The 24,623-nt window shown below is 47.3% G+C and overlaps 1 protein-coding gene across 3 annotated transcripts in view; it reads left to right on the top strand.

Annotated features, from left to right (window-relative positions):
• Nucleotides 1-736: 736 nt before the first annotated feature.
• Nucleotides 737-24,623, top strand: part of SYDE2 (synapse defective Rho GTPase homolog 2) — a 31,483-nt gene continuing 7,596 nt past the window's right edge. Inside the window, exons 1-8 of one of the 3 annotated variants that reach the window (XM_046944619.1) lie at nucleotides 737-838; nucleotides 1,068-4,219; nucleotides 4,667-4,803; nucleotides 7,017-7,125; nucleotides 7,492-8,386; nucleotides 11,023-11,718; nucleotides 19,555-20,654; nucleotides 23,134-23,260. In XM_046944619.1, coding sequence (XP_046800575.1) covers nucleotides 7,978-8,386; nucleotides 11,023-11,718; nucleotides 19,555-20,654; nucleotides 23,134-23,260 — 2,332 coding nt within the window. In that variant the 5' untranslated portion in view covers nucleotides 737-838; nucleotides 1,068-4,219; nucleotides 4,667-4,803; nucleotides 7,017-7,125; nucleotides 7,492-7,977. Of the gene's footprint in view, nucleotides 839-1,067; nucleotides 4,220-4,666; nucleotides 4,804-7,016; nucleotides 7,126-7,491; nucleotides 9,237-11,022; nucleotides 11,719-19,554; nucleotides 20,655-23,133; nucleotides 23,261-24,623 lie in introns of those variants that run through there. The other 2 variants (XM_046944621.1, XM_046944620.1) reach the window with 2 other exon arrangements.

Here is a 24,623-nt window from a genome sequence, read left to right on the forward strand (position 1 = left end):
TTTTTTGGGTTGTTGTTGTTGTTTTTTTCCTTCTTACGTTAAGCATGGGAGTTGGTGGAGAATGAAAACTAGAGTAAGTTTAAGCACTTATCCTTTCTTATCCATTGTACCCAGTCTAGTAGCATTTCTCCTTAGACACACAATTCATTGCTGCAGCAGTTTATATGCATATTTGAAGCTTAGCTATGTGTGCATCACACTGCAGGCCACAGGAACCTACTGTGTATGGAGCAGATGATATGTGAACTCACTGACAGGGCTAAGGCACTGAGCACCTGGTTTGTGATAGGAGCTGACAGTAGAGTAAGGAAAGTGATTTGTGTTTTATTACGCCTTGAAATAATGGATCCCTTCCCCCTCACAGTGCTTTCTTCTCAGGCAAACTTGTAGCATCTGAATCTAGCAAGCTTGCAGAACTTTTCCTTTGCCATATGGTTGTCTTAAAAGATGAATTTCTCCCTGAGGACATTTGGGCAAGGTGAGGAGAGAGATTGATCATTTCCAGATGCTCTTTGCTGGCAGGCAAAGAAAAACTGTTTCAGGTAATGTTTGTGAATATGTTTCCAAAATATCCATTTTGTATGCAAATCAGGCAGGGAGAGTACAAGCCAGCATGACAGACATCCTAAAAGTGCCTGAGATGCATAGGTTTGTGTTATCATGGTTGCATGGTTACTGGGAGGCTCACCCCTGCTGACCTTTGGAAGCTTCCCTTTTGTGTTTCCTATTTCCAAGCAGAGAAGGGAGGTATTTTTCATACAGAAATACAGAGGCCACGTTCAGTGTCCTCGTTAGACAAATCACCCAGCATTCGTTGCTTTGAAGTGGAATCAGGCAGGTAAGAATCCATCACTCATCTTTCATTTGATGCTTTGGGTGCCTTTTCTGGTAAGCTTCCTAAATACTGCATGCTGGCATGACTTGGCAAATGACAGTGAATTAGTCAAAAGGCTTCTGGGGAGTACCCTGCATTACAGAAGCAGAGAGACCTGATGGTTTTTATGTTATCTGAGACAGTAGACAGATGGGGAGAGTGATGGTGCATTAGTACCCTCTGCTTGGTGCAGTCTCTTGCAGAGCACAAGCAGGACTCGCACAGCAGCAACTGGAGTCACTGCTGCTTCTGACTGTGCACAAGAAGTCGATACTTACTTTGATGCTGACTCTCTTGCCTGGCAGCAATGTCCTGTCTCTAATGACTACAATTTGATGACTTCTAAATGGTGAACACTGAGAACCAACCGGTCCTGTAAGAGACCCCGATGTCTGGAAGCAACAGGTTCTCCATCCATCTGTGTCTCACTTTAAGCACTTGTGGCATTGAGTGGTGGAAGTCGTGGGCTCGTGTCTGTCAGAAGCAAAGGATGTGCCTCTCAGTAGCAGTCCTTCACTTCCAGCTGTTGTACTTCTCAGGACAGCCAGTGTGTCAACGCATGTCTGTGTGTGCACGCTGAATCAAAGTGATCAGCTGCTGTAAGCCTGTCTCCATTCTGACACTGGTCTTCAAACCACTCCAACTAACTGGCTGTCATGACTACTGATAACCACCCTGTAGCTGTCTCCTGTAGCAGAAGCTTGCTCTGATGAAGGGGACAGAAGACCCAGTCCTGGGGGAACAGGCAGCACTGCAGCTTGCACCTAGAGCTGGCAGCCAGATGGACAGCCTATGCTGCTCTGTGGTGACAGACCCCGGGGCCTGGGCAGCATCCCTGGCTGAGCCCTTCTGGGGCCAAAGAAACACACAGCGAGCCTGAGGTCTCGAGCTGGGGAGGCCCTACTTCAAGCAAATAAGTCCTCTGTGGAACTCTGTCCTGGTACTTATTCCAAAAGTGGCCAGCAACTCAGACGTGACTTACTAAGTGAGGATAATGAAGTAGAGAGAGAGAAAAGAGATAAAGCTGGGAGTATAGCTCTCTGAGGTTGTTTGGGTAGAGCAGGTGAATACCTAAGGGCCTTCATTACTGTGCAGAAAGGAAAATGTGTTGGTTTAGAGCACTGCTTCATTTGCTGCATTTCAGAAGACAAGCAGAGGGGGAAGGTGGCTCCAAGTCAGGTTTTTAGGGTGTTCTCTGTGAGAGCAGGATGTAGGTAGGAGGAAGCAGGAAGAAATTGAACCTCATCATTTTTGTGATTGAAGGAGAACCATGTACTGTGCCAAAGAAGGCTTTGAATCCAAACACATGGTGCTAATGGTTTCAGCGTGCTGAAGCTCTGAGGCTTGGTGCTGTGGTTGGTGAGGTGCCACCTGTAGTGCTCCAGCAGTGCAGCTGAAATGCATCGTTGGTGTGGGGGCAGAGTGTGTGTGTGTCTGTGTACATAGCCAGCATTTCCCTTTCCAGGCCTGCAGGCACTGATCTGCCTGCCACTGCCCAGACAGGGCCCTGCCTACATGGCAGCACGGCGGCTCAGGAGGGCTGCTGACGTAGCAGGGTCTGAGCAGGTACAATAGCCATGATACCTAATAGACCGCACACGTGGTTACAACGTGCTGGGTAGAGTCCTATTCCAAATGATGCTAAAACTGGCAGCTTTGCAGTGGGACCTGAGCTTTCTTTGTTGTTGTTCACAAAGATAGAGGTCTCCGTGTGGTTGAAATCTGCTTCGTTGCGTTTGGTTGGAGGTTTTTATTTTGAGAAGGGAGGTAACTTCAGGTCTTCAAAAGTAAAAATGAGATCAAAACCCTGGCAGCTGTTCAAGACAAATGAGAAACCTCACAACGAAGGGCTTTCTGTCACCTTGGAGACATGGCTTCAAAAAGCGAGTTAGAGTAATTTTAGTTTCAGACTTCCCTCTGTCCTTGTCCCTCCCATGCAAATTCTGTTTTTACACTTACCATATCCTGTTTAGCTTTGCTTCTTTTCTATATAAACAGGGGAATTTGGCAAAGCTCGGGAGAACACTGAGAATGACCTTGCACGTGATGTTTCGGAGCATGAAACCAGTGCTTGGAAACAGACAAAGCTAAACCTGCCCAATAACAGATTAAAAAACAAGATCAAACATTTCCAGATCATACAGATAAACATAAAAAGCTCAGAAGTCTAATTTTAAATTCTTGGATTTTTACGTAGCGCTGGGTCTTTATTCTGCAGAAGAATATGGCATTTAGGCAACAAGGTTTTTGTGGTAAGAGAGGCTGGAGGAAGATTAAATAAGGAGTAATCTAATTTGCAGTATGGATGTAATCTGGTAACTGTTCACTGTCAGAACGGCCAGCGTTGTTCTGCGCTGTGGAGCTGCAGGGGTTACCAGGTGAGGCTGTGCCATGGCTGGAGACTGGAGCAATTAGAGAGGAGATTAGGATAAAGTAGTGCTCCTATCCACTGAAGAATGTAAATATTTTGAATATTTTCAATAGTTGACACTTCTCAATAACAGACCTCCTCTGATGAGTACCCTCACCATGAGGGCCAGCTACAGGAAGCACAGAAGCCCTCCCATGTACTTGAAGTCACCTGAGATGCGTAGACTTTCCGCTCCCACTCAGAAGATATTTCAAAACAAATTGTTTTTAAATTACTGGGCAGATTAGATTACAGTTAAATATCTATTTTATTGCCCAGGTAATGTTCTTGGAATGTGGGAGGGAGCCATGCAGGACAGACTGGCAGTCAGTGTGCCGGTGTCCAGTGCCACCTCCTCCTGTAGGACTGCCACGGGCAGTGTGGGGCAGGAAGACAATCCTGCACTGGGGCTTCACGGCACAGCCACACATGGAAGTCACGTGCATCCCTCTCTCTGCAACACATTTTACAAGAATATTATGCTATCAGATGTAAGCTATATTGCTATGCACGTGTGCACTGCTGCATGATGGTGACCACCATCTCCTAACTGCAGGCTTAATGAGACTTATTCAGTACGGATTTAATATACTATGTAATCACTATGTGATTTTAGACAGTTATTACGTACCACCTTTTCCATAAGCGCTTTTCATAGAACAATCATCACTGACATCTATTTTCCCCTCCTGGTTGCTGCTTTTGGGATAACTCTGTGTTTCCTCACAGCCGCCCCTCAGTCCGGTGGCGCCTGTTGACACGTCATGCTGTAACGCACACTCCACAGGAAGGAAGATAAGGTGGCATTTCAGAGATGTTCATACCATAGGATGCCCACTGCTTGGGATGAGGGGCAGGGTGGCTGTCAGCACTCCCATCTCAGGAGCTGTTTTTGGTAGCAGCCACGGGGAAAGCCAAAGAAGTCAAGCACTGAGGTGAGTTTGGGCCAAGTGTGATGGCCGATGACATCAGCATCAGGAGGCAAGAGCTTGTGGCCCAGAGCAGGGGCACATGGAGCTGTTGTTATGGCTCAGGCCTTGTGGTGCACTTTGAGTCAGCCAAATTTTACCAAATTTAATACAAAATAGCCCACCAAGCCATGCCTAGAAAGGGTGGGACAGGACAGCCTTCTGCAAGTAAGACCAGTGAAGGGGCACAGAGCACAGGTAAGCTGCTACACTGACAGAAGAGCTGACCAACATTAGGTTTACGTGTTTAGAAATACCTCCTAACTGCATGGCCAGTTGGCTTGTCAGTAAAAGACACTTATAACTAGATTGACCTGAACATGAGCAGACAAGATTTGTGATTAAGGGAGCACAAATTAGATTATAAATGTATTTTTTCACCTCAGTTTTCTTGGATTCTGTTGTGTCTTCCAGGGATGAAGACAAAGAACAAACATTATAAGGGACACAGATTATTAAAAGAAGCTTGGCCACACTACCTCCCCATAAGCGACTGCCGTTTGTGTTATCACAGTGCTGAAGGAGAGCTGGGAGTGAGCTGTCAGCGGATGGTAAGCAGCAACTCTGGCAGGTCTGCAAATGAGGGAATTTCCCTGCCTGAGCCAGTGGGATCAAGTACTCATCTTTGCTGGATTGCTCTTTACAAGTCAAGAGAGCCCATCAGGTCAAAACATGTGCTTCACCGTGGCTGGCCTAAAGAGAAAAGCTTTTTTCTCCTGTGAAGCACAGACTTTTCTCTGTTCCACTTAATAGGTACTCTCCAGGAGATGCAAAGAAATACATCTAAAAAAAACAAACCCAGGGCTCATCTACTTTTCTAGTTTTCAGTCACCCTACCAAAGTGGTGCTTCTGTTCTGCAAACAAACTGGGTGCGAGCGCACTAACGCATGCACAGACCTCATTGTAATCACTTCTTCCTACCAGCTTCTCTGTCTGCTCCCTTTGCTACACACAGTGGAGAGACAGAAGAGAGTGGTTCGTGTATAAAACTCCACAGGGATTCTCTGGCTCTTTCTTTTCTCGTTTTGTGGCTTTGCAGCATACAGGGTAGCTATGATGAAGCAATCACATATGCAAATATATAAAGGTGGGTTTTTTTTTTTCTGAATGATAAAATTATTTTGAAAATGTGAAAGCCTACAGAAACAGCATAGGTTGCTTAAAACTGGAGATTATAATGAATTTTGTTCTTCCTGGGCAGAACCAGCAGGAAAAGGCTTTCTTGTGACTTACAGATGTGGTCCCGGCCAGAAGCATATAGCATAAAATAGAGAATGGTCATTTAGTATTTTAAGTTCCTTTGAAGAGGCTCTTCTAATGTTTGAAGCATAAATTTGAACATGTTTATCTTTTGCCTGATCATACGACACTCTCGTCCTCAGTGTTAACAATCCACTTCAACCCACGTGGATCCTCACCGATCTGTTGGTTTTGTCTCCATGTTAGGAAAGGTTATGGTGATGATGGTCATTACACCTACTATTTTTACTGTGTGGGTGATGTCCTGGCTTCCTGTTAGCCAAAATAGTCTGGTATTTTTAGCGTATCTTCATGGAGGCTGGCATCCTGCAATAGCACTCTCATGCTGTAAGATTGCAGAGGTGGTAGTGACAGTGCTGACGTTCAGAGGCATGCTTTGAAAAGCTCACTGGGACGTTAGCGAGTGTTTCCTAAAAAGACAAACACCACTAACTCAAAAAACTAAGTGCAGGATACAGAAAAGAGCATGAGCTTCTGACATATTTCTGTTTGCATAAAGCGCAGAAGGCAGAGCCATGAATACTCCAGCTGCCCCATTCAGCTGTGAACTGAAATATTTCCATCACACTACTTATTTGAATCATTTTTTTGAATCCTTTCCTGTTTGATTTTAAATTTAGCTTAACAGGGCAAGCAGACTGTTGGCGGTGCAGGAGCATCACAGGGTGGGCTGGCAGACCTTGTGTTCCTGGGAGCATCCAGCCGTTGGTGGCTGCCAGCCAGAGCCTGTGCTGGGTATGGCATCTTAACAGCGGTGCCTCTTAATGCACTTCTGGATTAAGGAGATTTTTGGCAAGGGTGTGCTTGAGGAGGGAGTCACTGGTCTGAGCCAAATACTTGGCTGCTCTAGAAGTCTAAAGTTTGCTTTTAAATAGTGCACCCCCAACTGCAAATGGGGACAGAGACCAGGGAGTCAATGGTGGAGCCATTTTGGTAGTGAACGTCTTTGATTTTGTCTGGCCTCTAGTCTAGCAGGCTACTCAGGTCTAGAATATAAATGGATTAGCGTCCTGGTTTGTCCTTGCAAGAAGATAAACAGCTGTATTCCAAACCTGGGAGCCACTGGGGTGCCTTACTTGGCTGATCCAGAACAGGTGTGGGGTAACAAAGATGCGGATGGCCGGAGCGGTGTCTGCATGCGCAGATCGGCTGCTCTGCAGGATGGAGATAATGCACGCTGCCATTAGCGGCAGGTGGGGCTGATAAGGTTTCATGGAACTGCTGCCTCAGTCCATTTGGACATTAGGAAGGCAGACGTCTTCAATAACTGGAGCGCTCAGAGATTGTATTGATTAGCAAAATCTTGGTCTGGTGATGGACAAAAAAAAACCAAAAACCTATTAAAAACATCTTTCATGTACAGAACCATGCAGCCTGCTGCTTGTTTATAGTCACACCGTATTTAACCAGTCCTGAATGCTTGTCAGTGTCCCAGTGAGAACTCTTCAAGTTGGTGCAAGCTCCGTTCCCATCCCACTGAAGTCACTTTCACATTCTGTACAGGGCCTGCTGAAGCGAATCACGTTCTGCACTGCGTGCTCTGCAGCTCCCGAACAAAACGGGCTAAGCAGGAAACAAAAGCTGGGCTCTGACTCCTGCTGCACTGGCTCAAGTGAGTTCTAGCCGGATCCTTAATGTTGTTTTATCTGCAGAGTTTTCGTGTGTGTGATCAATGCCAACTCCGTTGGGCAAATACAGGATGCATAGGGAATTAAAAAAAAAAACTCCAGCTGCCAACAAGAAAAAGTGCTTTGTAACCATTGCTTGGAATGGAAACAGTTTTCAAAGATATGGATCAAACTGTGTTTATAGACCCGACTGTTGGCAGCTTTTCCCTGTGCCATTTCCTGCGTGCCTACTGCAGGGAGAAACCATGGAAATGTTTAAGCTAACATCTAAACCATATGGAACCCGAGGAAAATACTGTGCGAGGCAGCGTAGAAAATAACAGTGATGCTGAATTTTCTTTTGTTTCCAGAGGCAGGACACGTGGCAGGACGGGCCCAGGGAAGGGCTGGGGCAGAGCCCCACAGGTGCCTTCACACCCCCGCGGTTCCGTGATCGTGTGCCTGAGGTCGGAGCTCTCCTATGCTGCACGTGTATGGGATGGGATCGCCGCTCCTGGGCCTCGGGGGCTCATGACTCGAAATGTGAATCTAATTTTTTTCTTTAGGAAGATTTGACTTCAAATGCCATTAAATCACGCAGTTATAGAATGGCTTGGGTTGGTAGGGCCCTTAAAGCTCGCCCGGCTCCAAACCCTGCCACAGCAGGGCCACCGCTGCCAGACGAGGCTGTCTAGGGCTCACCCAGCCTGCGCTTGAGCACTCCAGGGCTGGGGGCATCCACAGCCGCTCGGGGCAGCCCTTCCCTCCGAATTTGCCGAGGGACAAAATCCGCGATCGCGCGCGGCGCTCGCAAACCGTTCTCCCCAGAACCCGGGCAGCGCTCCCCGCGGCCCGCTATGCCGGGCTCCTCGGCGCTCCGCCGGCTGTCGGGGCGGCACCGGGCGCGGCGGCGGGGGGCTCTCCTCGCCTCGCTGCCGAGGCGGTCCCGGCGCCCGGGGCGGCGCGGCACCGGCCCCCGTCGGGGAGCGGCGATGGGGCGGCGGGGGCATGCGCACTGCGGGGCGGCCTCTCGCCCCGCGCAGCTATGCCAAGTATGTGCGCGGCGGCGGCGCGGCGGCAGCCGGGCGCGGGGAGGCACGCCGCCATGGGGCAGCTCCCGCCGTGCCGGGGGGCGGCCGCCCGCTGAGCGCCCAGGCATGGCCGAGCCGCTGCGCAGGACGCTCTCCAAGCTGCGCGGCAGGAGGTCCCCGCGCGGGGCGGCGGCGGGCGGCGCGCACCGGCACGGCGGGGGCTGCGGGCCGCAGGGTAAGAGCCCGTCCGCCGCGGGGCGCCGGGGGCCGCGGTGCCGCGTCTGGCGACGGAGCGCTCTCACGTGCGGCGCTGTGCGCGGGGCGCGGGGTCGGTCCCCCTCGGAAGGGGGAGAGGAGGGGCGCGAGGCGCTGGCGTGGCGCTTCTCCGAGAAAGTAGTCGCGAAGCGAGTTTCTCGGCGCTCCGAGCCCCGTGCCGCTCCGCGGGGCCGTTGGCGGCGCTCCGTGCCGCGTCTGCCCGGGCCGTGTACGCGGGGCCGGCGGGCGGCGGAGACCGCGGGGAACGAGAAGGGAGCCCCGGGGCGGACGGGGCGGCTGTGCCGCGCGGGTCGGTGCGGGGAGCGGAACGCGCCGGGCTTCGGGAGTGCTTTTTTTGCCAGAGTTTGCGAAGACTTCGCGTTTGTTTCGAGCAAAAGTAGCGTCGTTTTGCAGATTCCGACGTAGCTCGAGAATCGGCCCTCCGCGGGCGCGCTTTCACCACATCGCTCATCCTTCTCAGGACAGAATTCCCGCTTTCCACGAGAGGCCATCGCTGTCAGACCGCCGCCCCGTGCGGCTCATCACGCGGCCGTGCGCTGTTCTTCGCCTCATGGCCGTTTGTCATTCTCTCGCTTTTGTTTCCTCCCCGTTTTTTTTTACACAGTTTGACGCTTACGGACCGCGCTTTGGCCGCGCTGCCGTCCCGCCGCGGTGCGCCCCGCCGTGTGCCGGCGGCTGTGCAGAGCGGGCGGCCGTTGCCGCCCGTGGAGCTGCGCGTACTGCTGGACGCCGCGGTGCGACTGGGAAGGCCGTTCCCCGCTGCGTTATAACCTGAAAAGCAGCGCCCGGCGTTGCGGTGTTTGATGTGTGTACGTAACAGGCGCGGGATTTGTCCCGACCTCAGCTGAGCTGAAGCGCTGCGTCTGGGGCTCTGGAGGTGCTGCGGTGTTCCTGTGTTTTAACTTTAGTGATTTGTTTGACCTTTCGTAGATGGAGTGGGAGGCGAGTTGAGCACCTGCCCGTTTGTCTGCCCTTCTGTTTGTTCCCCCCAGCGCTGTGCGGGAGCCTTCTGGGGGGAGCGCTGCCTCGTTCTGTGTTGTGCAGGGTCTGCCTCTGGGAATGCGCTGATTGCGCTGAGCAGAGCCAATGGCGTTGCGCTGAATGAAGCTTTGCTCTGGAGCAGAACGCACGTTCGTCACCCCTACGGCTCCTTGAGCTTCCTATTTATTTGAATTTCTGGTTACTATAACAGCTGTTGGCGTTTGGGAGTTGCTGCGCTCCGTGGAGCTGCTGGGTGCTCAGATACTTGCATGTGAAACAGTTTGTTATTAAAATAAACACCCACAGAAAGACGTTCAGGATCGGGGCCAAACTGGAATAAAGGGGAAGCGGCGCTTGCAAACACAGCCCTGGGTTGTGAGAGCTGTGCTTGGAAGACCTAAATGCAAGTGTATCATTTGGATGGGATTCAGCGAGCGTCTGCAATCAATGGCTTTTGGCAGAGCTGGCTGATTCGGAGACTGAGAGCGGAGAGCTGTGTGCGAGCGCGGCTGCGGCGTGCCCCTGCAAGCAGGGGGTTATTGCAGTGCTCTGCAGCTGCTGCTGGCCGCTGTTCCTGCAGGAGGCTCGCGTAGGTAGCACGCTGCAGAGCTGCCCAGGTGTGTGCTGAGAGCAGCAGCACGGCACTGCCCAGCGCACAGTCACAGCAGCTCTGAGCGTGTCTCAGGGTCTGCGGGTTGGGGGCTGTGGGCTGGCAGCCCTGCACAGGGCCTGCATGGCCCAGCAGTGCAAGGAGCGGCAGGTATTGCTGTCGGTGGGCATACAGATCTGGCGTGGTGCGTGTTTGTATTGGCGTAGGAGCCATTTCTTAGCTCCACGGAGAAGGGAGGGTTTGGGGAGGTCAGGGTAGAAGCACCCTGCCTGTGGAACGCCATTACAGGTTTAGCCTTGCTGTGGTGCGGTCGAGCCAGGTTGGAAGTTGTGAATGCAGTTTGATTTGTTGTTAAATGACAATTTTGTTGTAAGATGATGTATTTAAAAGCTTCTCTTGATTTCTGCTTCCTCCTCTCTTCTTTTCATCCTCACAAACCAAGGGTTGTTCCTGCCCTGGGCACAGGGTATGGTGGTAAGGACAGTCCTTGCCGGAGGCTTCTGAGCTAGATAGATCCCCATCTTTGTTTTCTACTTAAATTCTGCCCTGGGCACAGGGTATGGCGGTAAGGACAGTCCTTGCTGGAGGCTTCTGTGCTGGATAGAGCCCTACCTTTGTTTTATGCCTTAATCTAGGAGAGAGCCTGCACGTTGTAAATGTATCGTAGGAACAGTGGATAACAAACCTGCACACATAAAATTACCAGAGCAAAAAGATCCGTTTCTGCCTAAGTCTGCCTGACCTTTACACAGAGCTCTCACTGCCATTTACCTAAATTACACGGTGTTAAAATACAGCCCAACAAGCCTGACTTTTCATTAATTACACACATGTTCTGCTTTGGCAGGCTGACGTGTAATTTGATGATAGCATCACCTTGTCTTTTGTCCTTTCGAATGAGGTCTAAGGCGAATGTGATACGATGCTGTACGTCTTCATCTGTCCTTCTAAAAGCAATGTGATATTCTGAGCGTTTGTCTCTCCTCTCTCTCCCTTTCTAACAGCAGATCTAATAGAAAATGTATACGTAGCCCCGCGGGGCAGGAAGGAGCCCAAGTCTCTGAAGGCAAGCGAGCCCCCCGAGCACCGGCCACAGATGAACAGCATCACTGTTTCTAAGAAGCGCAACTGGCTGCACCAGAGCACCCACCGAGCGCCCCGGCTGGAGGGAGAAAGCATGTGTAAGAAGACACCGGGTGCTGTCACCCAGGCCCCACGGTCCTCCAGCCCGCTGCCTGCACCAAGGGTGACTCCTGCCAGGTCCCCGGGAGGGCCGGAGGGCCCCATCCCCGGCTGTGGTGCTGCGAGCGCCCTTCCGAATGCCACGGGCTCTGCCACGCTGCGACACTGCGCCTTTGACTTTGGAGAGGACAACGATGCAGATGATGAAGGAGAAATATGGTACAACCCCATCCCGGAAGATGATGAGCCAGCTGTCCTGCGAGTCCTCCATCCTGCTGCCCATAACCCTGCCACTGCGGACTGCTCTGCAGGCTGCTGCAAAAGCCTGCCTGTCAGGCCCCTCGATGTCCCCCCACGCTCCCCGGAGAGAGCAGGGGACACTCAGCCTGGCGAGCTGGGTCCTGCCGACACCACGCAGCCTGGAGAGCACCTGCAGCAGCAGCGGCAGAGGTTTGCCTGCAAGCCCCAAAGCATGCTGGCAGCAGAGGACAATCCTGCATTTAAGTGCCCCTCAGCAGGTAAGAGGGTTTAGGTAGACAAAGATGTCTTATCCTCTGCTTTCTTTGAAAAGAATAATAAGCCTTTCTTACGTTTCTTTTCTCTTTCTCCTCCTTTTATCTGGATCAAGCACGTTTCTAGTAGCAGAGCATGTTATGTTCATTTAAAAAAAAAAAAAAGAAGAAGAAAAGGCTCAGGTAGAGATACTGATACCTGCTAAATGTAGGGCTGCACAGTGACTTTTCAGTCAGTTTGCTCACCTGGCATGTCCGGATGTGGTTTGCCTCTGCCTATGGAGTCGGCTCCAATTTGGAATCCAATTCCGAGCAGACCTTGTTTGGTCTGGCTCCAAGCTGGCTGAAAACAAAGGTTTTACCAAGTGGGCTTACTTAAGCATATTAATGAGAGGAGCCACTTGGTTTCCTTTCTGTTAGCTAGTGTCTCATTCGGGTCATTCCAGCCTTTAAATTACATAATATCTTCAGGAGTTTCTTTAACTTACTGCCTGGGATTTTTAATAAATACTTTTTGGAAGACCGTATAAATGCCATTTGTAATCATCTGCTTTGTGTGGGTATACAGTATTTTTGTAATTAAAAGCGGAGAGACCCTGGAGCTCATTTCCAGGCTCTCATTCTGCATTGCCCTCTGGAGGAGCTCTGTCCCCCTCCCTCTCAGTCCTGGCAAATTGGCCCTGGATCTGTAAGTTCCAGAAGCTGCATTGCCTGGGCTCAGCGCAGCGATGGCTTCTGGGAATGGGAGATGTTTTCAGAGGCACCAAAGCAACTTCTGTAAACAGCGAAAGAAAAAGTACTCTGTCCTCTCTTCTGGGAGCTCACATTTTGTTCTGGAAATACTGCCGATCTGAGTGTACTTTCAGTCCCCAAGTATTCTGAGAACATTTATTTAGAAATAGTTCACTTTATAGCCTGCATTAAATACTTAGACCAGTTATGTTCTCTTGCAAGATCGCTGAAATACCATGGTGTTATTCTTTTCAACTCTGGAGCTCAGAGCAGTTTGGGGAGGTCGGGATGTGGAGCTGTTGGGAAAACTGTGAGCACATTCTGCAGGCTGTTTGACTCCAATTAAGCCCTTGATGTATAGGCGATTCTCCTTAAAAAATTAAACCCTTTTTGCAAGAAAGAGAATGCCCTTTTTTCTTTTAATACTGAAGAAACATTTATTCCTGAAAGCAAAATTACCTGCTTAAGGTGTCTTTCATGAAACCAGGAAAAAAGCACGATGAATTTCCCCCAGTTGGTTTGGTATGCTCAGAGCTGATTTCGCTGCTTTAAATGCAGTTCTTCTTCTGCATGTATTTAACAGTGACCGACTGGGCTGAATAGATGAGCTGTCGATGAGGTGGATCCCTGCTGCTCAATAATCGGCTTTATCATGGAGAAGTGATTTTTTTTTTACTCTCTTCAATTCAGTTAAGGTGTCTACAGTTATTTTCAGTCAAATTTAAGATGACAGCTCATCCATACGCAATTACTGCATCAGGGCAACATGGCCAGTTTAACTTTATTTGTGCTCGAACCTTGCTTGAATTACACAGTTGCTGCAAAATTGATGTCTATATAGGTCAAGCAGTACCTCCTGACAAATAGTCAATTACTGCTTTGGTGAAGAGTCTGCTTATCTTTGTTACTGCTGTAATTTTATATGTGTCAGTAGTGGTTAGTACTACAGTCTAAGAGAGATTTTGAGAAGCAAAGACAGAAAAAAGGAGGATACTATGAAGGCCAGTAAAAGGCATATTTTCATTTATTATTATTATTATTATGTACTCTATATATATGATATATACCGTTTTCATTTGATGCTATCTTCTTTGGTCAGTGCAAGTAGTTCAACCATTTAAGCTTTAAACAACAATTAATGCCTCATTTGGATCTCAAACGTTGTACAGAGGAAGGAAGCAGTCATGGATATACATATTTTTTTAATGGAAACGTGAAGAAAAAATATAAAAGCATTTGGTTGTTGAGGGTCTTCCCAAACAAAGTAGTGAATAGGTATGTCCTGTCAATGTTTTCTTTAGATGGGCTATAGATTGTAGAGGTGTTGATTTTCCCATTGTCTTAACTTGCATCATTAGTTCCTAGTGTTAATCGGGTTACTTTCTCCAGTAAAGGCCGTGTATGCTAATAGGATTTGTCAGATAATTCCTTGTTGAGTAATTCTAGCCGTGCTAGTTTTTAGAAAGGAATTTAAAAAAAACACCCCTATACAACAGCAGTTAGGAAACACACTTTTGTTTATGCATTCTGTTTATGTCAAACAGACAAAAGGTGACAGAAGAAAATTTGCTGAGGTAGAAGTGTAGAAACATAGCACCAGCTCATGTTTGTAGGGCTCCAGGAGAAGAGTTTAGGTGGAAATCTAAGTGTCCTGTGGAGTGTGTTTTTCATGTCACATTTGGAATTTTTCAAATATATAAAGTTTTGAAGTAAATGTTTCTTACGACTGTTTGACTGGACTCTAGTTGAGTGTTTTGTACCACTCGCAAGGCACTGAAGAATAGCGTCCCTTTGTAGTTCCTTCTTTTACTACAGGTTTACACTCTGGATCTCCAGATAGGACCTTTTTGGAGAGTTTGTAATGCTTTTGCTTTTAGTACCAGCATTTAGAGGGTAGATTTAGACTAGACATTAGGAAGAAATTTTTTACTGTGAGGGTGGTGAGACACTGGAATGGGTTGCTTGGCGAGATTGTGGATGCCCCATCCCTGGAGGTGTTCAAGGCCAGGCTGGATGGGCTTTGAGCAACCTGGTCTAGTGGGAGGTGTCCCTGCCCATAGCAGGGAGCTCCAACTGGATGACCTTAAAGGTCCCTTCCAACACAAACCATTCTATGATTTCTGCTGGGAGTAGTGTCCAGCTGATCAGTGAGATCATTTCATGCCTGTGCCTCAGAAGCTTTCTGCTAGAGCATGCAGATCCTAGCTTGCAAAGACTTTGGCTATGCTTTTGTTACTAAAAATGTATGCTAGCTAGATGCCTGGATGCAGAATCCTGGTAGGAGTCATTGGAAATTGATTTTTTTCTCAGCATTGCAAGAGGTGAAGGTTGGTGCTGTGTTCCAATTTAGCTCCAGCTGGACTAATACTTGGGTTAATCTAAGCAGTGCTCTTTCTTCACTCAAATGACTGCTCTCCTGATTTACAAATGTATCATTTGGGCCTATATTTTATAGGCTTGCGTGTTGCAAATGATCTTCCTCAGCAGGCCAAGAAGTGTGCCCTGCTTCTGTAGAGCTGAGGGACAGGATCTTGGGGGGTGTGGTGTGTAGCTTTGGAGGGCAGTGGGCCTACCCAGGGATCTGTCTTTGAGCTGTTTTGGTGACCTGCTGTGAGGGCCTGCTGGGGAACGGGATTAGGGGTTGTAGCAACTGAAGACTTGAAGCAGTTAATGTAAAGGAGATATTTATTTCATCTTCTGTTTTGTATGGAATCATGTTTCTATTGTCTTACTGGGGAAACAGAGACAGAGCTGCTTTTTATCCCATGTAAGAAACCACGAGGGGAGGAGGACGTGGTGCGAGCAGTCCAAAATGAGGCACGCCTGGGCTGGGGCCTGTGGCGCTTGGTCCAACGCCAGCGTTCTAATGAAGCCTGCTGTGGTCTGTGTGACAGGGAGAATCATTTACATTTAGAATATTCGCCAGGAATTCGTCCCTGTTTGCAGATAGCGAGCTCTTAAGCCTGGCAGGTGACCTGGAGTGCTGTTAAACATGCTCGTTGTCCCCTCTCAAGGGGTCACCCAGCAGGGGGCACTGAGGACGGCGGTGGTGCAAGGTCAGCCCGACAGACTCTTACAGCACGGCCTGTGTAAAGCAGTGTGCGACTTCTGCTCCTGAAAACGTGACCCCAGCACTGATGGGTTTGTCACAGCTTACTTAGTGTCTTTGTATGTTTGGCAGTGTACTGGAAGAAAGTGAACTACTGTTACAGAGTTCTTAGAGGATTCTTTGTACCCTTTCAGTAGTTTCTCCATTCCTTGACTCTGAAGCATCATGTGGGATTGAACACAGAGACCAGATTGGTCAAAATAGCAGTTTTCATAGGGGTTAAAAAGGGACTTCTCTTTCAGCAGGCTAAGAGAAGATTCTTCCTTTTGTTTAGATAATTATTACATAGAAATAATTACATTCTATTCTCATTTAAGAAAGGGTTTTTTTTGTTTTCTTTTGTTTGTTTTTGTTTTCTTTTGCTAATATGGATAAGGCGAGTCACCTTCCTTGCGTCTTAAGTTGCCTGCATTTGGTATAGCATGAATTCTCTTAGCACCGCTTTCACTTTGCTGAAAGGCTTTCTATCAGAGTGGATGCAGAACTATCTGAGGATGAAATGGGCCTGAGCAAGAGTAAGTTACCAGCCTTTGGCATCAGCTGAGCCGTGTCAGCTGAGGACCCAGATCGGTATCTCTTCTGGAATCTAGCACAGAAAGACAGTAGCCTTTTTTCACTCAGCTGTCATTTGCTATGAGAGTGATTTTGAGCTGTTTGGGCTTTTCTGTTCTGATTTGTTGCTTTAGGGGAAAAAAAAAAAAAAAAAGTTTTCCCAAGTAATACATTGGGTTGACTTTTAAAAATAGAAAATAAAAGTAAAAAATCTAGGACACAAGGGAAGTTTTGGTTTTGAAAATTATAGCCTCTTAGTATAAGCTGCATTTTTTTCCTCTTTCTAAAAGGAAATGGCCTAGAAGGTAGCTCTTGTGTCATTTTTCTAGAGATACACTTTCAGTGTCAGATGCAGCATACTTATTATTTCAGGAGGATGGCAGGAAAAAAGAAATTACAGCTTTAGTTGGGTCAGAGCTCAGCATTTTCCTTAGTTATGAGCATGGCTGTTTGGTATTTTAATAGCTCTCTGGTGAGGAACTGATGTTTTCTGACTTACTCATCTCATCTTGGGGTCCCAAAAATAAATCACAGGCTTTCTCATGAGCTTTAGAGTAACTCAAAAAGCCTTCCTTAAGCAAAGAGGAATGTTGCATGTAGAATGGGATAATCAGATATGCCTGTAACGTAGCAGGCATTGTTGGCAGGCAGTCTGACAGTGGCACGTTCACCCAGGCACAGAGGGACAATGCTAAGCAGGGCCAGACATGAATGTTACTGTGTGGGATCACGACGTGTGCCTGGCAGGCTCTGTGCTGCAAGTTTGCCTGCTGTTCTCATAGGGCAGAGCTGTGTAGGTGAGGTTTCAGGCCCTGCTGTCCCCTGATCATGAGGAGAAGGGCAGCTGGTGGCTGTGGAGCACCTCATGTCCAGGGGCCACCTGCCTCTGTGGCTGTGGAGAGTCTTTGTCCTCTGTGCAGCCATACTGTGGAACAAATAAAACCTGTAGGCTTTACCTATCCACCTGAACCAGCTCAGAGAGGCAGCCCTGATGCAAAGTCACTTGGCTCAGCACAGTGCTTTCTTGGGATGGTCCCCAACTAGTCCCATGGCAAGCCGTCCATCCCTGGGTTGGGGCATCCTTCAAAAGCTGCTTTCTTCTGCTCTTTGTGCAGCTGATGCTGCCAGGAAGTGCGAGGCAGATGTGCAGAATGTATTGTCAGCTGCACCTCATCATCACCCCCCTGCTGCCTGGGCTGTCATTGGCACCTCAGTGCCTCTGGTGCTTCCCCTTCTCCTGCCAGCCTTCATTAGGGCGTTTCTGAAGTGTCAAATGCAACCTGTGTGGGACAGAAAGGAAGCTGGGCAAGGCGAGCAGGCTGGGAAGTGGAATGTGATGTGACTGTGCTGCAGGTGCCTGTTGCAGCTTGTTAGCAGTCATCATGTGTGCCCTTGGAAATGGTGTCCATACCTCAGCACATGGCTGGTGTTAGTGGGGCATGACACTGGTGGGGTTGGTCCCACACAACCAGCTTCCATCAGCTCTGTGTTTCGTTTTAACCTCCTCGCTCTGGAGGCAGCAGAAGTCATACCTGCGAAAGTCAGAATGTCAGACTGCCTCTGCAGCTCTCCTGAGATGGAGGGAAGTTGAATGGACTGGCCTGCTTTGCTAAGCCCGTGCCAGAGACTTGGGGCAGAAAGGGAAGTTGAATGCCAGCACAGCACCGGCTGCTATGGGGTGTTCTGGGCCAGCACGGCTATGCCATGATCCGTAGCACAAGCGAGGCTTTGTCCGGCTCTGTCATGCCCTGTGTCTCCTGCCAGCTGCTGCCAGAACAGCAGGCAGGGAACTCCTCCGAGCGATGCGGGGCTAAAGGCGTTTTGCTCTGTTGCTCTGGAAAACAGATACTGTGTGTTGTTCTTTATGACTGAAACTTTGCTATAAAAGCACTCTTTTAAGCAAATAGTGATTTGGACTTACTTAATAGTGACTAGAATTAGACAGTAAGCATCAGAAAAGTCTGTAAAAGAAACTGCTGTAAGGAATGATTTGCTGCGTGCATCGAGGAAGCAGCTCTTCTTTCCTTCCTTGTATGTGCTGTGAGTAGGGTTTGCCTTTCCCCAGTGAGCAGCGGGGTGGATTCCCCCTGCTAACACAGGCAGAGGCCCATGGTCCCTGAGCAGCTGGGGCAGCAGCAGCAGCAGGGCTGAGTGTGCTGGGGGCTCTGGTTGCCAGCCGGGAGCACAGGGCTGCAGGAGTGCTGCCAGAGCTCACGTGGGATGAAGGGATGGGGTGATTGTTCTTACAAAAGCCACTCTTAGTTTCTCAGTGGATAGAAAAGTGGCTCTAAATGAGAGTACTCGTGAAATTGTATTTGTTCTGGCCTCCGTTCCCCTCTTGCACACTGCAGCAACTCAAGCGAATCCATTGCCTTTCCTGCAGTCATTACTGCCTCATGCTGGTGACAAGAAGAAAGGCTTGAGCTGAAACTCGATTTTTGGGTTTCCTTAAACATTCAAACATGAAGAGAACTACAAGTTTGTGTCTCTGAGTCATGCACAGAATTTACTGATAACAACTTCTTATTCTGACTGTATCCCTTCATTACTTCTCCTGCACTCTCAAATGAGTGTAGATGTTTTTTCTCTCATTCTTTTCCTCTTCAACATCAGTGCCTGCTGTTACCGTTTTTTTTTTCTTGTTGTTCCTTGAAAAGATTTTCCAAAAGATTCCCCACAGTGGTGTCAGTTGGGAGCTGTATAACTTTAAGCCCTGTAATAGGGTCATAGGGTGGCTGTGCCAGGAAAGAGGGAAAATTGCTGGCATGAATGAGGCAGTGCACAGTGCAGCTTTTGGAATAAATAAATCCTTGTTGCTTTCCTGCTCCTCCTCCTTGCAGCAGGAAAGGGGAGCTGAAAGGAATGGAAGAAGAGGGATGAGACACTTCTCCAGAGCTCTTTTGGGTAAGAGAGGGAAATGCAAAGTAGTGTAGCAGTGTCCTTTGCCAGGGATGTGCGTGTTTCCTTTAGACTTGAGAGGACAATGCTGATGTGTTAATCTTTGTGGCTGACTGCTCTGTGGGCAGAAGTGCACTTGTCATTTTGCAGTGCTTTTCCTTTGGAGGCTGATTTCATTGCACCTGTGCCTCAGGAATGCAATTGTGTCTGCCTGGATGGGAGGGATGTAACACAAATGGACAAGAGCTGGATGCAGTGGGTGAAATAGCTCATTTGTTTATCTGTAGTTTCTGGCTCTTTCATCTCTGTAGAGCAGAACAAATCAGGCTTCTGACTATGAACTGCTGAATTTGGCTGCACAGATCAACAGAGTACAACTCTCTGGGTGCTCGTTAGTATCTCTAACTGGTGAACGACAGTCATGTGAATGAACTGCATTTATCAAGTAAGACAGATCGAGGTGTTTTCCTCTAGTTCAATATTTTATTTTCATTACTGTGAACTGCACTTACAACACATTTGTTTATTCTCTTTAATTTTTTTTCCTAAAGGGCCCGGAGTTGTACTTGCACACAAGATTGATATACCAATAACAGAAGTTTCTCCTCCAAGCCCGAGTCCCTTGAAAAAAAGCGGATCAATCAATTGGCCTTTCCCCGATCGAATTAAATCTCCCAGAACTGTGAGGAAGCTTTCCATGAAAATGAAAAAACTGCCAGAACTCAGCAGGAAGCTGAGTGTCAAGGGAACTTCAAGCCATAATAGCTCAGATAATCCTTCTTCCCTGCCGAAAGGGAGCTCTCGGGATACAAGCCATACAGCGTCTTTGCCCTCTTCTGGCAACTCAGCTGCAGCTGCCAGCAGGAACGTCATAAGTCGTTACCATCTCGACAGCAGCGTGTCGTCACAGCACGCCTACAAAAAGAAAAGCTCAAGGAGTTCCAAATCCTCCAGCAAAGGTGGTTACCTCAGTGATGGTGACTCTCCTGAACTTTTAACCAAATCAGGTAAACATGGACATGAAACCAAGTGTGGGAAAGGAAAAGAGAGCCTTCCAAGTAACAGTGGTAAAACTGAGATAGATATCGATGCTTTCAGGCACTACAACTTTTCTGATCAACCCAAGTGTTCCCAGTACATCTCTGGACTTATGAGCATTCACTTTTATGGTGCTGAGGACTTGAAACCACCGAGAATAGACTCAAAAGATGTCTTTTGTGCAATACAGGTTGACTCGGTAAACAAAGCAAGAACAGCCCTGCTTACATGTAGGACGACGTTTCTAGATATGGACCACACATTCAACATAGAAATTGAAAATGCTCAGCACTTAAAGCTGGTGGTGTTCAGCTGGGAGCCCACCCCACGGAAGAACCGTGTTTGTTGTCATGGCACTGTGGCTCTTCCTACTCTCTTTCGAGTGACAAAGACACATCAGCTGGCTGTCAGGCTGGAGCCAAGGGGGCTTATTTATGTCAAACTGTCGCTTATGGAGCAGTGGGAGAACTCTCTTGATGGTCTGGATGCAGATCGGGAACCAGTGATGTTTGGTGTAGATGCTCGAAAGGTTGTAGAGAAGGAAAACACAGGCCTGATGGTGCCACTTTTAATTCAGAAATGCGTAATGGAAATTGAAAAAAGGGGCTGCCAGGTACTGTATATATCTTAATGTTTTGTTAATTGTGCTGTGTCTGGATCTCTGTTGCAGATGTTTGCACTGTTACTTCTGGAGCAGGACTGGTGAGTGGATAAGGGTTAGTTAAAAACCCTTTCTTTGTGTAGGTTTTTAACTTGTTTTCTTGCTCCCATTGCGTGGTGAACACCAGTCATTGTACTGGGGGAAGAATGACAGGACTGTGAAATCAGTGCTTCCAACTTTGCCCTTGTAAAGGAAAAAAACACTTGCTCACAGTAGCTTTAGCACCGCAGCACCCACCATGTAGAGTCACCCTCAAAATAAGGCAGAGCTGAGATTAGGATTTGGAAATGTCTAATTCCCAAGGCATAGATCATTCTTTAAGGACATAGTGTACTGACACGCAAGGAGTACAGTACTCCCTCCCACACTTGATGCACAACATGTAGATGACGAAGAGCTATTGAGGAGATAGCTATTGCTTCTCCTTGCCTTTCTTCAAGTTGTATTTAGGATTAGGAAAGGCAGTAAGGCCCAGTGTGTTCTCTTCATCTTAATGCAACTTATTTCAGTTGGTGTAACCCAATAGAGAAAAAAAGTTACAGAAACAAATCCCCAGTTAAAGATGCTAGACTAGGCATTTCTTAGGAAGGAAGACGTGCAGTCCTAAGGACAGATGTTGCCCCTTGGCAATTGATTTGAAATGGGTGAGAGGACTTCTACATACTGCTCTGTTGACTGTGAGCCCTTGGTTTCTGTTACACCTGTTCCTGCTTAGATGAAATTGAGAGGTAATCACAACTACCACTGTTACTACTTCTAATTGCTAGCATATACAGACAGGGATGGTATTTGTATGTAATTACTTTGTTGAAAGTCATCGCTGATAATAACTGTGTGATTCTCATTGTGCTTCTCCTAACATGCAAATCAGTGGAAAAAAGAAGTTGTATTCTTTCCAGTATTTGTGTCTCATGGTTTCAGTCCTTTATTTTGGGCTTATTAGCACCTAGTCATGCAAATGATTTTGGGTAATCAAGGCATCACTGGTAATGAGGCGATTGGGATCTGAGCTGTCTGTGTGCACCTGGAGCTTCTGAGCATGAAATCTAATTTGTGCATTTGCTCGGGGAGAAACAAAAATGCAAAATATACTGTTAACTTTTAACCATGCACTTTTCTGACCTTTTGATTTTCTCTTAGAATGCAGACTACTGTCATGGCATGTCATCTCCACCTGGCTTTCAGACACAGTGTTAGAAAACTTGATTTAAATTGTCTTAGGCCAATACTAGGTCTTATTTGGTCTTGGGAAAGGGAGAGTACAAATTCCATTAAGTGACTTTTCATGTATTTAAACAGGAATTAATGTATGGCCAGACAAATACTCTTCTTTGCAAACCTGGATATGCACCTGGATATAGTGTGCATATGTTCTAAGCCAGCACAGACTGGTGGCTGAAGTTTGGGGCTGGTTGGTTGTTTGAGTCCACAGCATTTTGGGGCCAACCACACTCTGTTCAGTATGTCTACCTGTAACGACCATTAAAATTATATCAAATTAATATATGTAAGATTTAGCTCCTCTCAGTCATGATGGTGATGAAAATGAAAAATACAGCAACAACAAAAAAATGCAGAAATGGAGTGTGTGAAAGCACATAATTGACTTGGTAATAACAGTCCAGGTGTGCTGTGGAGTCACTTCTATCATCTTGAACATATGGAATAAGACTCGCTTCACATTGAATGTTACATGTCATTTGAAATGTGGAAGTCAACGTCTTGTCATCTTTAAGACAGCAACTTGTGGATGTCATCAGAATGGGGTATTCATAATTCTCTTGAAATCCTTTCTACCAACATCAAGTAGAGTTTTAGTTACATCTAGCTTATTCTTGTAGGAAAATGTTAGGGGTTTTTTTTCCTGAAGAGATTTATGACATCTCTTGTTCATTAGGTAGTTGGTTGTGTTGCTACCTTTTTCTACTAACAATTAATAACAATTTTGGAACATGCTGTAGTATACTTCAGAATGCTTCTTCTCTTCATTTCTGCTTAAGGCCCAGTTTTATCTTATAGAATTATACAGTTATTACTACAAGGAAAAACGATGGTGATCTGAATGAGTAGGATAAGAGGAAAATTACATTTATCTTTATTGCTTCATCTTCCAAGTTTTACATAAAATGCAGTCCTGAGTGGATTCTGAACCAGCTGGTGGTGTGCTACTGGCTTACAGCTTGGGATGGCTCCGTGAATGCTGCTCAGGATGTCCCCTGCTGCCGTAGAAAGCTTCGGCATCGGTCGCTTGCCTGCCAGCTGTCTCTTGAGTAACTTTTGATGGTGTACATGAGCAATTAATATCAGCGGTTGGCATTGTTTGAGTTTTCTTAACAGCTGTTTGAACATCTTGCTGCGCTTCCCAGGTGAGGCCAAACGTGATCTGTGTTCTGCTTTATAACTGATGTGGGGCTGTCGTTCTTGCCCATAGGTTGTAGGCCTGTATCGGCTGTGTGGCTCCGCAGCGGTTAAGAAGGAGCTTCGGGAGGCGTTTGAGAGGGACAGCAGGGCGGTGACTCTGTCTGAAAGCCGGTACCCGGATATTAATGTGATAACAGGTAATGATTTGACTTCTCTTTTAATATGTAATTTTGACATGCTCGTAATATGCTTTTTAGAAGGTGGGGCTCTGAACTAGTTTTCTGTTGTTGTTCAGCAAGCCATTAACTACTTCTCTGTACTGCAAAAGCAAGCTCGGTAACGTCAGAGGTGTGTATTCAAGTAGCTGTGATTGTGAGGGAGGAGGATGGAGTTCCATTAACACGCAGAACTTGGTGTAGGAAGGAAAGCTGACGAGGCGGGGGCTTTCACAGCAGCATCCTGGTGAAGGAGAGGGGCTGGCGGCAGAGGAGCAGAAGGTCTGACAAAGCTTCTCTTCACCTGCACCAGCTTTTTGAGGGAGCGTTGGTGCCCAGCACAGCTGAAGTTGTTTTTGTTGTTGCTTAAAGGCAGAACGGTTTTGTGACTGTTGATGATATTTGTTATGTAAACCAAAGTTGAGCTGATCTCAGGGATCGCGGGGTAAACTCATCGCTTGAGGCAATTAGACAAGAACAGTTCATTACTTCCTATCCGGTGATGGAAAATGTTAACAACAGTAGCCAGGGTGTAAATTTTCTGTGCCAGAGCACTTTGTGACATTCAGAGGCATTGAGCAGTTCTATCCCGTTTGATTGTTTCACTGCAGTGTACTGGGAATTAATTTTGTGTTCAGTGCATCTTTTAATTATTCTGGATAGTGTCAGAAGATACTGCCCAGTGGCATTTTCTTTGTTAACCAAACCTTTCAAACAGACCCAGCAGGTCAGTTCACCTGGCCTTGGCCTCACGGTTGGCCTCATCATTGCTCAGCAGCAGAACCTTGGGCTCGTACTGCACTCTGCTGTGATGCATCCTCTATTGGGAGAGGTGAACAGAAGAAGTAGATAATAGAAATGATCTTTTAACTTAATGATTTCTTCTGCTTGCAAATAGATTCATGAAAGAAGCAGTGATGATTTCTAACACGATGATTTTTAATATTATTGAAAACTTTTCTCGATTTTAGTGAATCAATTCTGCTGTAAAACAGCAGAAACTGTCTGATGTTGACTTGTAAGCAGGCAGATTTCAAAGAGATTCTTCATTAATGTGAATTTTTGGCTAATGAAATATTTGACCTATTTGATGTTTAATTTTGCAACAATAAAGAAGGCATTGCACTCCCATGCTACCAGAAATGATCTACAGCAGAACTATTTGCAGAAATGTTTCAGGAATATTGTGGGGAAGGGTGTCAGGGCTTCCTCGTATCTGTGTACAAAAGAACCTGTAATGCATCACAAGCATTGTGTCCCCGGGGGCGTTGTGCACTCAGAACCCACTGTTACTGATGGAAGCTGAGCTCAGAGCTGCAGGAGTGCTCAGTGCAGACAGCAGGCC

This window comes from Gallus gallus, chromosome 8 (assembly GCF_016699485.2).
Source record: "Gallus gallus isolate bGalGal1 chromosome 8, bGalGal1.mat.broiler.GRCg7b, whole genome shotgun sequence".
NCBI classification, from domain to species: Eukaryota; Metazoa; Chordata; class Aves; order Galliformes; family Phasianidae; genus Gallus; species Gallus gallus.